This window comes from Mesocricetus auratus, unplaced genomic scaffold (assembly GCF_017639785.1).
Source record: "Mesocricetus auratus isolate SY011 unplaced genomic scaffold, BCM_Maur_2.0 Super-Scaffold_100227, whole genome shotgun sequence".
In the NCBI taxonomy this organism is placed as follows: Eukaryota; Metazoa; Chordata; class Mammalia; order Rodentia; family Cricetidae; genus Mesocricetus; species Mesocricetus auratus.
The window spans coordinates 88,455-107,551 of NW_024429255.1; the positions used below are offsets into that span (position 1 = coordinate 88,455).

General features: G+C 35.9%; 1 protein-coding gene across 1 annotated transcript in view; it reads left to right on the forward strand.

Moving 5' to 3' along the window:
- The window catches only part of LOC121136466 (unconventional myosin-IXa-like), a gene marked incomplete at its 5' end in the record, with an annotated part of 143,501 nt that overhangs the window by 86,973 nt on the left and 37,431 nt on the right, over nucleotides 1-19,097 (forward strand). Inside the window, 6 exon segments of the mRNA XM_040736944.1 lie at nucleotides 168-528; nucleotides 530-1,734; nucleotides 4,074-4,155; nucleotides 4,579-4,791; nucleotides 14,155-14,267; nucleotides 18,345-18,487. Coding sequence (XP_040592878.1) covers nucleotides 168-528; nucleotides 530-1,734; nucleotides 4,074-4,155; nucleotides 4,579-4,791; nucleotides 14,155-14,267; nucleotides 18,345-18,487 — 2,117 coding nt within the window.

Consider the following 19,097-nt stretch of genomic DNA (forward strand, 5'->3'; position numbering starts at 1 on the left):
GCAGGAGGATTACTTGAGCCTGAGGTTTAAGGCCAACTTTGACCATAATTAAGGATAGCAAGGTTCTACTTCAAAAAAGCATTTCTATTAAAAAATTATAGGAAATTAAATTCTCTTCATTGGAAATCAAGAGCTGTGTATAATCCACTTTGTCTGTTTTTGTATAGATATAAAGCTTTAAAAGAGCAAAGGCTGAAAGAAACAAAACTAGAACATGGATTGGTGCATATCAAGGCATGTGGAACTCTAGCAATTCAGGGTTCAGACCCTTCTGAGTGGGAGGATCGTTCTTTTGACAACAGAGTGAAAGCAATAGAGGAATGTAAATCAGTGATAGAGAGTAATCGAATTAGCCGTGAGAGTTCAATGGATTTCTCAAAGGAGTCTCCAGACAAAAGCCAAAGTGGTATGGACTTACAGGGAGAAGTGATTGTAAGACAGAGACCCAAGTCCTTGGAGGATCTCCACCAGAAAAAAGTAGGTCGGGCCAAAAGAGAAAGTCGGAGAATGAGAGAATTAGAACAAGCTAATATTTAGCTTAGAATTGCTGAAAGTCCGTTCTCTTGGTGGTGTGTCTCCTTCAGAGGAACGTAGATGGTCTACAGAACTGATGCCTGAAGGTCTGCAGTCTCCACAGGGTACACCTGAGAGTGAGAGTTCACAAGGGAGCTTAGAACTTCTGACCTGTGAGGAGAACCAAAAGAGCAAACCAGAGTCCCTCAATTTAGATGAGGGAGAATTGAACATTTCATCACCCAGTAGATCTACCAATCCAAAATTCAATTCACAAGACAGTGCCCCCAGCGTCTCAAGTGAGACTAGCTCTGCATTGACTGGAAAAGGAGCATCCTGTGACTCAGAGCGTTTGAAGAATGGCACTGCAAAGGAAAAGCTGGTTGGTAGTTCTGAACCTATCACCTGTAAACCCCAGCTGAGAGACTCTTTTGTTTCAAGTAGTCTGCCTACATTTTTTTATATTCCCCATCAAGACCCTCTGAAAACAAGCTCCCAGCCTGACACAAGTATCCAAAGGAACAAACTGCCAGAAGGAGAAGCTACTTTGAGTACAGCTGTTACTCAAGATATCAACAGGGAAGCCAGGAAGTGTCAGTTCTCAGGAGATCAAGTGATTCCTTTGAATACAGATTCTTCCTATACTGTGCTTAAGAAGTTAGAAAAGCTGAATACTGAAAAGGAGAAAAGGCAAAAGGAGCTACAGCAACTGAATGAAAAAGAAATGATGGAACAGATTCGTCAACAGACAGATATTTTAGAGAAGGAACGGAAAGCCTTCAAGACAATTGAGGAATCTCTCTTAGCACCATCCTTTTATCAGTCAAGACAAAGAGTAGAAAGGCCTTCTTCTCTGCATATCCAAAATACTCCAAGTAAGGGAGAAGCTGGTATGCTAGTTTCCCCATCAACAGTCACTAAAAGAGATGCAGCTCTTGCCACAAAAGACAGCCCCTCCATTCATTTACCTCCGAAAGATCGACCTGTCACCCTGTTCTTTGAAAGAAAAGGAAGCCCATGTCAGTCTGTCAAGGAATTATCCAAGACAGAAAGAATAGGCACCCAACATAATGTTGCCTGTAAACTCTCTAATAATCGCATTACAGAAAGAGAACACTTTAGGTCAGCTCACTCTTATGGCCACAGATCTGATGACCCTTCCAGAGGGGGAAGCTCAAGAGCCATTTTCTTCACACCGAAAGACAATATGATTATTCCACTGTAAGTGAAATTTGTGCTTTATATGTTAAGTAGGAAGTTTTCTAGAGTAGTTTGTTGAAGGGCTTTTCTTTGTGTTCCACTCTGTCTACATGCATGCTGCTCTAATCTTTTATTTTTCTCTATGTAAAGTATACGTTACATCTTAGGAGTCTTTGAATGTAGATAGCACTTTTTTTGTATTCTTCCTCATTAATTGAAAAAGCATTTTCAGAGGGCAGTATGGTGTTTGTCAATGTACCAGGCATTTAGCATGTGCTGGTTGCTGTAGAGCTATGAAGTGGTGTGATCCAAACTGGTTATTGTGAGACTTTTCAGAACTTACCATGTTTTGTCATGGTTATTGGCCTATTATTTATGGTCTTCATTAATGTCTTTTATCATAAAATTTAAGTGTATGATATAGTAATATAAGTTATTATACAACAGATCTTTTTTTTTTGTCTTGTAGTAATGAAACTCACTCACTAACAGCTCTTTTTCCTTTCCCCAGTTGCTGACAACTACCTTCTACTTTGTAGGTTTTTTGTTTTATTTTATATTTTGCTTCTCTGTCCTGGAACTCATGATGTAGACCAGGCTGATCTTGAACTCACAGAGATCTGCCTGCCAGTAGGGACTGCTAAAGGCATATGCCACTATGACCAGATCTGTCATATGTTTCTAAAAGTCAAACTGCTTTAGGTATCTATTTTAAGTGGGGATTCTTTCAGATTTTATAATTTAGTTGTTTCTTTTAAGTGATGGTAACCACAAGAAAAGCTTTTTAACTCAGCAGTCATAAGGGGGATGTATTCTGGTTTAGAGGTGTTTTTTGTATTGTGTTGTTTTGTTGTTTTAATTCTGATTCTTGGGATCAAACCTGGAACATAATACATGCTTATCAAGCATCAGGCTTACACAGCTAGTACTCACTTGAGTCATCTCCCTAGTCCAAAATAACTTCTTACAACCCCTTATAAAAGTAAAATTTTTCTAATGGAAAAGCAATTAACTTATCAACTAGTGTTGTAAGTTATTGTCTATTTTCAACTAGTCTGATACTAGTAAAGTCATAAATTCCAAGGAGTTTGTAGTCTAAGGATAAATTTTAAAACTCATAATACTGAATTAATCAAAATAATTAGTGCCAGGAAAATCTAGATACTGTTCAAATTTTCATCAGATTCCGACATACTATTTCTACATAGAATTTACTAATAAAGTAGTCCTGTCCCTGAATTTTTCAGGCAAAATTAAATGTTCACAAACCAACACTATATCTGTTGTGTTTGTAGAATAACAATTCATATCCTGCCATTGTTAGTATTACTCTACATTGCTTCAAGTTTTAAAGTTAAGATAGGGTATGAAGAGTTCAGAAAGTGACTTTTTTCTAACCAAAAGGAACCATCCTAAAATAAAACAAGATCCTTATTACTATTATATATTTTATGATTATATGAAAAGCTTGTTTAAGACAAGTATCCTAAAGATGTGAGGGACTTACAATTTTTCTCATTATTGAATTCACTTTGGTTCTCAACTAATTTTGTTGCTGCCTTTCTTAAACATATGCCACTATTGTGTAATCTACCCAGTGATTATCACAGGGACCTCTAGGAATTCACCATGCATGTAGATTCTTGATTATAGTATTGATTGTGTAAGAATAAAAAACTGGGAACTTGGGAGGTGACTCACTGGATAAGAATGCTTGCTGCACAAGCATGAAGACATGTGTTTGGATTTCCAGCATGAAAGTGTGTGACTGTACACAACTGTAACCCTAGTTCTCGGGATCAGGAGTATTGAAACCAGGACATATGAGCATTACTAGAGATTTCTGGCCAGTCAGTGTAGCTCCTGGTTCAGTGAAAACATCCTGTCTAATGGTGACAAGGCCGACAATAATAGAGTTGTCCTCTTGCTTCCATAGGATAACACACAGACATGTGCAACTGCCTGCATACAAGCATGTACTCAAGCCTACATACACAAACATGCACACATAGAGAATATGAGGATGAGTGTAATAAATCCAGTTTTGGAATTGACTAAGATATCTGGAATTACTTACAGAATTTGCTATGTTTCTTTGGCTTGTCCTGTCCTATTCAATTTGTAATTCATAGTTGGGTGTGGTCTTTAATCCCAGCACTCAGTAGGCAGAGGCAGGTAGATTTCTGTGAGCCCAAGGCAAGCCTGATATGCTTGATGAGTTCCAGGATAGCTACAGATTACACAGAGAGACACTGTCTCAAAAAACAAAAACACACAAAATTATAATTCTATACTTTAGGACTACTTCACTGGAATATCTGCTAGAAATTGAAAAGTAATCCTGTTTATTTTGTTTGAAGTGTACACAGTGGAAATCCTCAAGTCCACAGACAAGATGAACCAGCTTGGAAATCTAAGTTAGCAGGGCCGGGCCAAAGAGAGGTAAGTATTGGATTTATCTATTTATTCCCAGGTGATTTTAGAGAAAGAAGCTATAGATTAAGCCTTTTATAATTAGGACGGTATGTATTAGGCAAGGAATAGTGCCTAAAAATAAAAATTATATAAAAGAAAGAACTCACTAAGGCAAAAAAGGACAGTTTGTTCAGGTGACATGTGGCAGTGAAGGGTGACAGTTCACTATGGAGAAGAACAGTGTAGACTTAGTTCCTATCATTATCTGTTGTTCACAGTAATGTGTATGGATTCTCTTTGGTCATCCCTACTACTTCTGCTAATAGACAGGGCATGGTGGGGTGGAGGGAAGTTTCCAGATGTTCATGAGCCCTCTTTCATTGGCATCTTCTCCCAAATTACAAAAACAAAACATTGTTGTGTTATTTGTTTTATCATTTGGTCAAGCAGGTTGCCAGACCGGCCCATAAAAAGAAAGCTCGAATGGCGCGGACGCGCTCCGATTTCTTGACTAGAGGTACTTTTGCCGATGGGGAGGGGGATACAGAGGAAGATGATTACGATGACATTATTGAGCCCCTTCTCTCCCTTGACCAAGCTTCTCACTCTGAGCTAGGGCCTGTATCCAGCCTGGGTCAGGCCTCTCACAGTGACTCCGAAATGGTAATTTTTATAGCAATAAGAAAAATAAAACAGCAAGCAGATCTTCTTGGAGTAGTCTTTGCTAATCTAAAGCTAACCTTCACAGCTTTTTTTCCCATGGCTTGTACATGAGAAGCCTCAGTGAACACAGCAACAAAAGCTAAGTCTAATTTAATAGTTCTCAAATAAGGGACACTTTAGCTGTATATATCAAATGATAAATTTGGCAAAATTAAGATGATTTAAATTAGCACTGATGTAGAAATGTTGACTATTATTATATCTTAAAAGGTCTAGAGTAGGAATATTTAAAGTTTTTTATTTTATTTTGTAAAGGGCCAGATAATAAATATTTTAGACTTTGTAGATCATAGTCTCTGTTGCTTGCAGCTACTTAACTTGACCACTTCTATGTGAAAGCCATCACAGACAATAAGATAAAAATGAGCAAAGCATTTCTAATAAATATGTTTAACTTAGTTGGTCAGAGTTTATTGACCTGGTATATAGAGTAAGATTCCTTTTAGATAAATTCAGACTTTAATTGAAAGATTATTCACTTAAAAACTAGGGGTCGGGAAAGCGTTAAAGTTGCTACCCTCTCCTTTATGTTTAGTAATAGAAAAGAAACATGCATTCATTTTACACAATTTAATTGGGCATGGAGGAACATAATTATCTCAAGTTCAAGGCCAGCTTGAACTATATACAGTGAGACCATGTGTCTAAAACCAAAGACTAAGATAGTGTGGTTGCAAAAATAGAAGACTTTGCAAAAATAGAAGACTGAGGCACAAGAATTGCCATAGTTTGATATCAACATGAGCTTATATATTTGAAGGCTAGGCTAAACTTGAAAGCTAAACTCTGTCACAAAAACACTAAAGGAAACCAGGATGTGCATGCAAGGCTCTGGCCTGATCTCCAGCATAGCACAGTATCTATAATTTAATGAGCAAAATGTGTTCTCTTTGACCATCCCAACCAAATAAAAGGCTACATATGGTGTGAATTTGTATCAATCAGAAATTATAATATTGAAGTCGAGTTTGAATAAAACTACACTCATTTCAGTAACTTTATTATCTTCTGAACCAAAATTAGGTTAAACATGTTACATGTATGATTGTATTTATAGATATCTTAGAGTAAAAAGTTTCATCTTGGGGCTGGGATAAATGGCTTAGTAGGTAAAGTGATTGCTGCTCACGTTCCTGAATTTAGACTCCTAACATCCATGTAAAAAGCCAAGCATGCTGACATGAGCCCTTAATCTCAGACCTAGGAAGATCCTAGGGTCTCTGTGGCTTGTCAGCTTTAACAAATGACTACGCTCCAGATTCAGCAAGAGACTCTGCCTCAAAACAAAAACAAAACAAAACAAAAAAATAACCAAACATACAGTCAGACATGGTTACTTATGCCTTTAATCCTAGCCCTTGGGTGGCAGAGGCCACCTTGGTCTATATACCAAATTTCAGGTCAGGCCATCCAGGGCTACATAGTGAGATCCTGTCTAGAAAAAATAGAGTGATAGAGAAAAGCGTGTCTCGTTCTCGCACACTCACACACATACACATTCTGTGATTCTTCTAGGAAATGAATAGTGTAGAGGCCCTAATAAATCTAATAGAAGCTAAAACATTATGTAGCTGATGAAATAGTTTTTTATTTCCATATATAAATTGGCTCTCCAGTCTTTTATGTCTGTTCACTTTGGAAGATTCTTATGATGATCTTTGAGACATTACATATTTGAGGTTTGAATCATGCCTAGACTTAGTTATAATTTCTCCAAATTTCTAAAATATTCTGATTGTATTTATCTTTCATGAAAGACTAGACTAGGTTTGAAGTAATAATGTTGATATTCTGTGGAGGACAAAACAAAGACAAAAAGAAACACGTGAATTGCTCCTTGATAAAACAAAATGAGTTATGAACATGAAGGAGTTGGAAATGATCTATACCTGTCTATTAATGTGTATAAAGAGAGCTCAGATCTCTTGACTGTAGAATTAAGTAACTATTATAAATGTGCCCTGCATTTGAGTTATATATAATGAAATACACACACACACACTAGTTAAACTTAAAATTTTATAATGGAACAAACAAATCTTATTGAAAAACACAACTTTTTGTAGTAGCAATTTATTGTTTATAGAAGAACTTAGCACTTTATAGTTGCTACTTTGTTCCTGAGAGTTTCTTTTGTTACAATCCTTAGTTCTTTCGGTGATAGTTACTATTCACACTGGGAACTCTTGCTGAGATGAACCAGGAAGTTAGGCTTTCTGCTTGGAGCTTTTGGCTCCTTTTGGTGTTGTAGCCTCTGTTCACCTGCTTGACAATCACTGCATGCCCGTAGTTGTAGAGCAACATCCTGTACAGTTTGTTAGTCACCTCTAGCTTTCTTACTATCCTGTTTTAGGTAACAGGTGGTGGCGCTGGTTTCTAGTGGATGCTTGCATGAAGCAGCTTTGCTTTGTAGACTAAGCTAGTAGATACTTACTGGAATGGGAGTGTGGAGGGGAGGGGCGGAGTGGTTTTAAAAGGTATCTGTTGATCTTGAAAATGTGTCATATTCTAACATTTTCTGAAACTGTGATGATGATCTTACTGTTTATAAGGGGAATTCATTGCATTCTCAAAATATTTTTTTAAAAGGTAGATTTGAGTTTATCGGGCACATGAATTTCTAAAATCTGGATTTTTTTTCCTTTCCTGGACAAAAAGGTGTTATCAATATTTGCTAACCAAGGGGCATGGCTGTGTGCTCTTTTTGGTTATAAAGTTACTGATCTTCTAGGATTAAAAACAATTACAAATTAATCATCTAAAGGGAATTTGAGATAAACATTACATCTCAAGATGACTGATTAATAATTGTTGATGTTGTAGGGGAGGGTAAGCAGGAATTATAGTTTCCTGTCTCTGAAGTTCATGCTTTTTTTGTAAAACTTTATTTCAAACTGCAATTTAAATATCCTGTGCACTATTTTTCCTTTATTTGTATGTCTATCAAATTGGTACTTACCCAAGAAGAAAAATCATTATGCTGAGCTACATTTTAAAGATGACTTTCTGTTTCCATGTTTAGTTTTTCAGTATGTCTTCTAGATGATGAATTAGTAAACTTGTTTATATTTCTTATCTGTAAGATTAGTATAGGAAACCTATGCTTCTTTGTAGTTTTTTTTCTCTACCATTACCCAGATTTAAACCACCTAAAAATAGTGCTATTGTGGCATAATTTCTTGCTAAGTTTTTTTGTTTTTCCTTCTTTCTTTAGGGAAATTGGTCTTTTAAAGCATATTTCCTAATGCAATACATTTTTGGTAAACTTGTTTGTTTTGTTTTTTTATAAAGTTATTCATTTCATCCAACTTTATATATTTACATGGAAGTCTGAAACATATTTTCTTATGATTTTTTTAAGCATTGTGTTTGAGTGCTTACCTCTTCCCCCTTGCTTTTAAAACAGTGTCTCACTATAGTCTTGCTAGGCTGAAACTTGCTATAGTAGACTATGCTGGCCTGGAAAGCCTAAAAATCCCTATATTAAATTACATGTTCTAGATTCCCATAACTATAACAAAATTTCCTGACTGACCAACATAGATAATTGGCTCTGTTTTTCCTTTGTGGTGGCTAAAAGGGGAAAGGGGTGTACTTTTCCAAGGCGTGGCCCACTAACCTAGTTCTTCCACTAGGTCTGCCATCACATTATGACTTTTAATGGACTGATCCATTGATGAGGCCAGAACCCTAATGATGTAGAAGTCACCTCCTACCTTCCACAAGCCCTATGTCTAAACACTCTGCTTTGAGATCCTAAGCCAAAACCAATGAGAGTCATGCCAGTTTCAAATTATAGCACTAGTCCTTGTCTACCTCATCTTTTCCAAAGTAGAACTTTTATTTATTTTGCCTATTTTTTTATTTTCTGCTTTATTGGTCTCTGCTTTTATGTTTATATCTTTAATACATTTGGTGGAGTTTAGTAATGTTTTCTTTATTTCCTAAATATGATCAGTTTTTGTGAATATGCCATACAAGTATTTGATAAAAAGGACTCTGTTCAGAATGTATAATTTCAAAATATAACTACAATGTCTACCCTCTTTGTTACATTGTCTTCGATATCTTCAATATGTTTTATATACTGATCTATCTCATGCTGAGAATGGTAGGACAAATCTTTTATTCCTTCCTAATTGTGGCTTTTAGTATTTAAAGAAGCACTTTTATCTTTAATCTCTCTAAATAATATCTGTTTCTCTTTCCTTATCACTTCCATTTACTTGATATACCTTTGCTTAGTCCTTTATTTTATCCTCCCTTATGATATTTTCTATAAAGTATAGTTGAGTCCTACTTTGGATAATTTTGGGAGTATTTTTCTTTCATGGATGAGTCAAATGTATTTATTGATTTAATAGGTCAATTATAGCTTTTTTTATTTTTTACAGGACTATACCACCTTACCCAATTTTATTCAGTTTTTAATAAATAATTCACACCTGTGACACTGATAATCTGTCATTGTTCTCTCTTCATCATCTTTATATTTGCTTGGGAGATTTTTAAAAAATTTGTCAGAACATGTAGTTTACCTTTTTTCCCCCTCTAAATCCCAAGTTTTTGTTCACCTTTGGTATACTAAATTTCTTTGCTTAGGTGAAATTTTTCTAGCAGCCACTAGAAGAGACTTAAAGATACTCATTATCTGACTTCTTTCTGTAGCCTTGATATTTGAGGAACCATCTTGACTACATATTAAATCCATGATCCAGGGACTGTAGAAATGTCTCATCAGTTAAGGGCACTGGTTGCTCTTGTACCAACATGGTGGCTTACAACCACCCATAACCCCAGTTCCAGGACATACTATAGGTACACACATTGTACACATAACACGTATACAAGCAAAGCATTCATTTACATAAAGTAAGACACACCTAATTTTTTAATTAATAGAATAAATATCTATGATTCAGATCTTAAGTCAGTGGTTTACCCATTGCTGTCCCTGACTTTATGTAATATTGTATATTGCCATTCCAACTCCCTTATATTCATCAGTTATTTGATCTTAATTTGGAGGACCTCGACTTTCTTATTTTTTATAGATTAGTGATCTATTATAGCAACACTAAACTCTTTCTGTAAATTCTTGTCTTACTTTTGTCCTTTGAAAAGTAATCTTTATGATACTTATTAGCCAAGTTTGACTTTTGTTTCTTTTGTTTAAGAACTTCAGGTATTAGTAATAGTGGGTTTTGTTGTTGTGTTGTAATTTTTCCCCTCCTTCTTCGCCTGTCTTGTTTAACCTCTAACTATTTTTTCTTCCCTTTTTATATTTTATATTTTATTATTTTCATAATTAAAATTGTATGGTTTTCTTTTTTCTTTGGTACCTTATAAGTTATTTTAAGTAATTTTTATCATCTTTATTGGCTATATTTGTTTGTTAATAGTTCATACATGTTTACTCTCGGTACCAACCTTTACTTCTCTCCCTCCCACTTCTTCAACCACCATTCCCACCTTCCTCCTTAGAGGTTCCTTTCTACATTTTTTGTTTTGTTTTGTAGTCCACTGATTTTAACCAGGACTGTATTTGTGACCCCAAGTTTAGAACAATTTTGTGCCCTACTGAAGACAATGACTGTTCCCTCCTTAGAAACTATCAATTGCAGATGGTTCAGCTTGGAGGGATTGAGCCTCATAGACCCCTCCCATCTATGATAGGTGATTAACAGGTCCAGTGCAGGCAACTGCTGCTACCTTAAGATCATGTTTGCAGTGTTTTGTGGGTAGCATCCCTTGAAGAGAACCCTCCTCTTTATGGTATGCTGCTCCTTCTGTAATGTTTCTTAAACCTTAGATAAGATATTGTAAATGTCCTGTTCAGAGTTGAACTTTCAAGTATCATTTGTCCGGAGACTCTTTAATCACCACTGTTCACTACAAAGAGAAGCTTTTCTGATTAAGGATGAGAATAGCATTTGTCAATGGAAATAAATATTTAGAATACAATTGAGTTGTCTTGTCAGTTTAGCTAAAAGACAGCGAGGTCCTCACCTGTGCCCTCAATCTTTTTTTTTTTCTTTCTTTCTTTCTTTCTTTCTTTCTTTCTTTCTTTCTTTCTTTCTTTCTTTTTGAGACAGGTTTTTATTATATAGTTAGAGCTAGATTGTAACTTGGTAGATCAGACTGAACTTAAATTCACAGAAATCCTCCTGCCACTGCCTCCCAGCTGTGAATTCTTAACCAGATTTACAATACAATACCAGATATGTACTCTCTCCCATAGAGCAGCAAGTTTTCCACCTGTCAGCTAACATTCATAGCGTTAGAAGGTGCTGTGCATGCTGCCGAGGTAGATAATAGCATCAGAAGTCTTACCCAGCTGTGAACCCTAAGAACTACATACAGTGCCAGCTTCCAGACAAGATGTGACCACTGGTGTATACACAACTGTTATGGACTGTAATGACTGAGTTGTATTAATTCTTATTTTGGTTCTGACTTAACATTTGTTTGCTTTATTTTTATACCTTCATATAGATGTTGTATGTTTTAATTTATTCATTTTGTGTATTTAGGTTGGTTTACATGATAAAAAATTGTTGAACCCCCTCTCTATCAGTGTAACAAAATATTTTCCATATAGAAAGCCTGTTCTTGTTTGGTGACCAAAGCAATGTTTTATTCCCCTTCTCTTTTTTAGATTCTGGATTTTTGAGCTCTTTTTCTTTATAACACATTCCTCAAAGGGAACTTCTTCCCATCCTTTTGCAAAGTTACTTTCCTCTAGAAGCAATGGCTTTAACAGTTAGGTCCTTTTTTTTATTTTCTGAGGTAGAAGTCTCATTCTGTAGCTAAGGCTGGTCAAATTCACAGCAATTCTCCGGTCTTGATGCCCCCAAAACTGAGATTCTGGGTATAAGATACTGTGCTCAACTTCTCTTTTATGTTTTCATGCTTCAGGTAGACCTTTTCTTTCTTCCAGTTACTTGTAATCATAAGGCCGCTTCCAATTTTATCCTTTGTTCTTCTACACAGTTTTTAAAAGACTTTATTCTAGGCCAATGTTTGTGGTGAAACTACAAGAATTTCTAGAATTATGTGTCACTATGGTTCCACCTTTCTGTCTGGGTAATTTGAAATCTGCATGCATTCTTACCTGCCATTTTTTTTAAATCTAGGTTTTGTGTGATTTTATTCTTGATTGGTAGTTTTTTGAGAATGTCACTATATATTTAAGCAACTTGAGTGTATAGGTTGAATATCTTAAATAATACCTTTTTACCCCTCTAGCAATATACTTGTTTGGAAATACAGGGCCATTTTGTCTTGAGTTTCCTCTGCATTTCTATAATTTACTGATTGTAAACTTGTGCCATCATTTAAAATAGCATTTACCAGATACCAGAAATACAAAAGGGGACCAGGAGTGGTACACACTCTACTTCCAGCACTCAGGAAGCAGAGGCAGGTGGATCTCTGTGAGTTCCAGGCCAACCTGGTTTATGTAGTGAATTCCATGCTAGCAAGGGCTATATAGTGAGACCCTGACTTAAAACAAAATAATGTTGCTGGAAAGATAGCTTGTACTGCTCTTGTAGAAAACCCATGTTCAATTCCCAGCACCCATGTCAGGCCACTCACCACTTATTGTAGCTCCAAATCCAGGAGCATCTGACACATCTCCAGGCTCTGCACTCTGTTGTGTGAAATGTTTTTTACTCTTTTGACTTTTTGAGGGACCACTGCCCAGCTTCCAAGTAAATCACACATGGATGCTTATTCTTTGTTATGAATACCCAGCCTTAGCTTATATTAATCTTTCTATATTTTCCCTCTGGACTTCAAGATTTCTGTAATATTCAACATTTTCTTATTATGTTTCCACTCAGTTTCCTTCACACTACTCTCAGAAACAACCACACACTATTCTAGAGCTTCACAGAAATGTAATTAGATAGTATGTGGTGTAAGAATTCTTTTTTAACACACCGATATTGACGTTTAATCTCTGGAATTTCATTTCCCTTTTTCATCATATAGAGCACAATTATAATTACTATTTTAATGTCCTTCTAATTGAATAACATTCCAGTCAACATAAATAGTTTGATTTTTCTTCTTGTTAAGGATTATATTCCTGGTTCTTTATAGCTCTCTTTTTTAAATTGTGATTTTTTTTCTGGTTAGTTGAAGTATCTTTTTTTCCATCCCAATTAATATTCTGTATACTGTGATTTTCTGGTAATATTCCAGAGGTTTGTTCTGGAAACAGTTTGATTCTTTCCGGCCTTTCAACACCAGTAGACCCAAACAGTACTCAGTTGGAGGGTAATTATTCGTGACTACTGAGGCAAGTTTATCTGTGTACTTGCATACAGTTCAGTTCCTGTCTCTTGGGCACCAGCATCATTACTAACCTTATCTTTAATCATTTCAGATGGTTCTATCCTTGTCTTGGGTTGTTTTCACATAAAAAGTATTGATTAGTACTAATCCAAATAGGCAAAGGGAACCTTTTCTAGATCTCCAGATTTCCTCTATTATGCATCTCTGTTATTTTGTCACTGCTTTCTTTGGTTGCCATGAACTTTTAATCCTCATGTGTTAGCTAGAGGAGTCTAGCAAGTTTCACCCTCTGGGTTCCCCCCTCTGTGTTACGGCACAGAAACTAATAATACCTAGAGGTAGTAAGCTGAGGCAGGTATAAGTTACCTACTTCTTTTGTTTCTTACCAGTTGTCGTAAAAACTGTTGTTTGTCTGTCTTTATGCTTTAGATGCAGATTTCCTGCACTCTGTTGGTCACAGACATCTGTCTTTAACAACTCTGGCTGTTTCCTGTTTCTGTGCCATAGTCAAGCATATCAAAAGGCTAGAGGGTATTTTAACAGATGAAATACAAGAAAATTACTTGAATAAGTAACAAGAATTCTTAGAACTGAATTGTCCTTAGAGGAGTACATAATTGCCAAATGAAATTGAAGTTCTTGTTTGATAACATAATTTTTAATAATTTGGAATGTAGGTGATCCTTTATTTTTTCTTCTGTATGGCCTTGTTTTTTAACCTTTGAATGGATATAACAATAATCTGTAACCTGTAAAGATCCTCACCTTAAGGTACAAATAAAAAGAGGTGTAGAAAATAATATTCAGTGTTATGCTGTTTCTCAGATTTACATTCTTTTGAGTTTGTGTTTGAATGTTCTTGACCATTTTCCTAACTTGCCAGGTGAAATTCTTGCTAAACTGCCAGGAAATGTGAAATGATGGTTACTGAGTTGTAATTCAGTCATGGTGTCACATGTTTACTTGGTTTTAAGTCTTTCCCATGTGTAATTTCTACAGACATCACAACGATTCTCTTCAGTTGATGAGCAAGCAAAGCTCCATAAGGCTATGTCTCAAGAAGAGATTACAAAATTGGCAGTAAGACAGAAGTCTTCAGATTTGGACATAAGGTATGATGTATATAAAGAAATAATAGGAGAGCTGGGCCATGATAGTACACGTCTTTAATCCCAGCATTCAGGAGTCAGGTGGATCTCTGTGAGTTCAAGGCCAGCCTGGTCTACAAAGCTACACAGAGAAACCCTGTCTCGAAAAACAACAACACACCCTTTGAGGAGATGGTTCAAAGAATCTTTGGGACTTTGTTCATCTGTTGAGGAAAGATCAGAAGATCTTGCAAGATTGACCAGCCAGAAACTCATATAAGAAAGACAGTAGTTTAGGAGTTCTGCTAGTACACACTAGAGCTTCCAACAACACTTTAAACTTAATGTTTAATCATAATTAGATATCAGTGATCACCATACAGTTGAGAGAACATTATATTGAAAGAGCCAAAACTAGCAAATAAAAATATAATGTGACTGAAGATAGAAAACTCTAAAACCAATAAGTACAATTGACAATGAAACCTTCATATAAAAAATATAACTGAAACCAGGCCGGGCGGTGGTGGCGCACGCCTTTAATCCCAGCACTTGGGAGGCAGAGGCAGGCGGATCTCTGTGAGTTCGAGGCCGGGCTGGACCGATAAGCCTCCAAAACAATACAGAGAAACCCTGTCTTGTAAAAACCAAAAAAATAAAAAATAAATAAATAAAAAATATAACTGAAACCAAACAAAATATATAGGAGAAATATTCATAGTAAAAATGATGATAATGGTGCTAAGGGTAACATCTTATTGGGTAAAGTGCTTGCTGAGCAAGCATGAGAACCTGAGTTCAGATCCCTGGCACCTACATAAAAATTCAGGTATGGAGCTATGCCTATAATTCCAGTGGTAGGGGAAGAGACAGGTAGATCCCTTGAGTTTACTGCCTAGCCAGATTAGTAAGCTTCAAGTGAAAAACTTTGTTTCAAGAAGATGGAGGGTGACTGAGAACACTTGGTAACACACACATAAATCCACCAGTGCCAGTAATAATAACATAAAAGAGTAGTAAGAAGGAACTCAGGTGAAGACTATATCTCCGACAGTTGCACAAAAAGAAACATAAATGGATGTGATAGGGAAATTCTAAAATCAATTTAAAAGATCAGTTACCTAATATGAAGAAAAAAATGTAGAAGAGCAAACTATTACTAAAATAATTAAGGCTGGGTGTAGTGATATATACTTGTAATCCTAACACTCAGGAGGTAGAAGGAAGAGGATTTAAAGTTGGAGGTCTATCCGAACAAACAAATTTCATAGAACCGAAGCCCCACAAAGGACCCAACAACATAATGAATAAAAATAGACCTATCCTTAAAAACTTTAAGGTTTTTCCACTATAACAGTGAAAGTAGGTTTTAAAATGATATCTGTCCAGCCAGGTGTGGTGGTGCATACCTAGTCTACAGAGAGAGTTCAGGACAGCCAGCACTACACAGAGAAACCCTGTCTGAAAAAGCCACACTAAGTTGTGCATCCCCCTCCCCCAAAGTCTATTCAGTAAGCAGTGACATCTTGAAAGATGTACATAAATGGGGGCAACACTTTGGAGGGGTATTGTAGGTAGAAAAGAAATCAATGTAAAACAAGCATTTTTTTTAAAAGAACAGACCAAAAATAAAGCAAAAAGAACTCTAAAATATGGACTTATAGGGAACAGCAGACCTCAACTATAAATATTATTTGCATAATAAAAATGAATATTGAATATAACATAATTTAAATACTGAGTAAAAGTATAGTATTACAGAATAGAAAAGAACTGGTAGAACATGCTTACTTCAATCATGGTGTGATAATGATGTAAGTATATTAATATCATAAGAAACAGTTGTTCAAAACAGTCCTTTGAAATAAGAGACAACAGGGAGAGTAGAAGGCTAACATTGGTTGTAGTAAGTCTTACAGAGGAACTATTCTTTATAAAATATGAACATATAACTCTAGTAATAACTCCATTAAAAATTTAAAAGTAAGAGATCATGTGGCACAAAACCAGATAGAGCTGGGCACGGTGTTAATCCTAGCACCCCAAAGGCAGAGACAGGTGAATCTCTTGAATTTAAGACCAGCCTGGTCTACAGAAGGAGTTCCAGAATAGCCAGAATACATAGAAACCCTTTGGGGTGAGGGCACAGATCTGATTTTAATTTCTATCTCAGTGTTCTGGGCCCAAATTTGCTCAAGTGTAAAGTACAAATAATAATGCTTCTTTATCTCTTTTAATTGTGAAAATTAGATATAGGCTTGTTGTCTAGCAGGTGTTGAAGTTTTTCAAGTTCAATCTGTATGTTCATTCACAAAGTAAAACATTAATTAGACCTCTCCCACAGTACAAAGTTAGAATACATGTTATGTCAGTATACATGAACTACTATTATTTCAATGTACTTCATTGAGTTTACACAAAAAAAGAGTGAGTTGCTGAGTGGCCGTAGTGCATGCCTTTAATCCAGAACTTGGGAGGCAGGCAGATCTCTGTGAATTTAGGGTGAAACCTGGTCCACAGAGCTACACAGAGAAACCCTGTCTCAAAAAACCAGAGGTGGGGAGAAAGAGAGAGAGAGAGAAAGAGAATGTGTCACTAAAAAGAGGCATTATATTGTAGCAAACTGCCCAGCTTGATGGCACAGACCTTTTATTCCTGTTTCTTGAGAGTGGAGCAGAATGAACACAAGTTCAAGGCTTGCCTGAGCTATAGAGTTTAAGGTCAGCCAGGGTAACTTGTGAGATGCTGTCTCAAAATAAAAGTGAAAGAACAGAAGAAGGATAGCGATGGACCTTAGTGTTGCATTAGTTACTTTTCTGTTGCTGTGATAAAACATTATGACCAAGGCAATTTATGGAAGGAAAATTTTATATTGGCCTACAGTTCCAAAGGGATAAGAGTCCATCATGGAAAGGGAAGCATGGCAGCTTGATGAGGAAAGTAAGCCCTCACAACTTTAACAGTAAGCAGGAAGCAGAGAATGCACAGGAAGTGGGGCAAGACTATAAACACTTAAAGCCTTCCTGTAGTGACTTCTTCCAGTAAGTAACTTCAGAGTTCCACAACCTCTCCAAATAGTGCCACCATTTGGGGACCAAGTATTTAATATCTGAACATATGGGGGACATTTCTCATTCAGACCACTACAGTGGTAGAATGCTTGCCTAACATGGAGGATGCCCTAGGTTCAGTTCCCAGAAATAACAGTAAACAAACGGAATAACAAATTAATAGATAAGATACCCACATATAGGTATGATTCTCACTGAGTGATTAATTTTAGAAAAGTTACTCAATATTTAATGCTATAGTTTTTCATATTGAAATATTTACAAAACAACCAAAAGTATCAAGATGCTTAGAACCAGAAGTGTTTTTAGATTTTTCATACTTTGGGAAATATTTGCATATGCATAATGGAGTAGTTAGGGGATAGGATCTAAGTGCAATTAACAAGTTATTTATAATATATTTCATGTATACCATGTACACTTAGCTGGTGGGTGTTGGAATGATTTTGCACCTTTTTGGGGGGGCAGGGATATGGCTAGTTGATCTGTCACTTAGGTGAGTTTTTCACTTCTGCCCTCATATTAGCACTCAAAAAGCTTTATAATTTAGAGCAGTTAGGATTTAGATTTTTTTTAAGTTATTGATGTTCAACCTGAAATGTAAAGTGCAATTAAAGTAATAAGTATGTATGCACTCAGCACTATGCCCTTAGCAATAAGATGTTTATAAACAAAGATTAGAAATTGATAGCAATATAAAGGAACTTTTCTAGAGTGGCTATTGGTTATTTCTTTGAACGTGTTTTCTTTGTTGTAAGCTACATAAGAGATATAACAATGAAAAGATGCAGGTTGGCATCAAGAAGCTTAAACTGAAATCCTAGTTTCATTGCTTTGAGACTGTTTTGTGAATGATTTAAATTGTCATGTTTTCTAAGAAGTGTGGCTCATTAGTAGAGTGTTGCCAACCAAATACACACCAAAGTTAAAATAGATTACTACATATGAAAAGTATATAAAGCTTAAGAGGATACAAAATGTTACTAAAATATCTGATTTCCATCTTACCTTTATTTTGTTTTACAAACAGACCCCAGAGAGCGAAGATGAGATTCTGGGCCAAAGGGAAACAAGGAGAAAAGAAGACTGCTAGAGTAAAACCTACCCTCCAGTCGGAGGTCTCATCACTCTCTGCTGGCTCAGATGTGACATCTGCTAATCCATTTTCAGATGGTAAAAATGGACAAAGGATGGGGCTTCATAATTTCTGTTATTAATCTTGAAAGTGTACTGTGTTTTTCCTCTTCATAATGACAGTCCTGCTGGATTGATATTTTTAATGAGATAGGATTAGTGTTGATAAATGCTTCCTTACTTAGTAAAGCAAGGCATATTCAACTTGTATGAGAAGCTCCAAGAATACATGGCATAGAACAGTGGTGCACAACCACATCAGTGATCATGAACCTTGGACTAGCCTTTGTTTTCTTTTTTGGTAATGCTGGGATTTGAACTGAGCTGCATTCCCAGTCCTAATCCTTGTTTTCTAAATTGTAAAGGTTTAACCTTGATTCACTTATTTAATAAATACATAATACTCACAGTAATTCATAACATCAGCTCATTATTGAGTGCTATCTAAAACCACAATAGACATATTATATATATTAAATGTATTGATTCTCAGAACAATTTTTCTCATGTTGATATGATTATTATTCATGGTTTATAGGTGAGAACACCAAAGTACAAGAATTTATCTATTTACATATATTGAAATGAGAAGACCTAACTCCAGAATTGACATTGTTTTTGTTGTTGTTGCTGCTATTTTTTTTTTTGG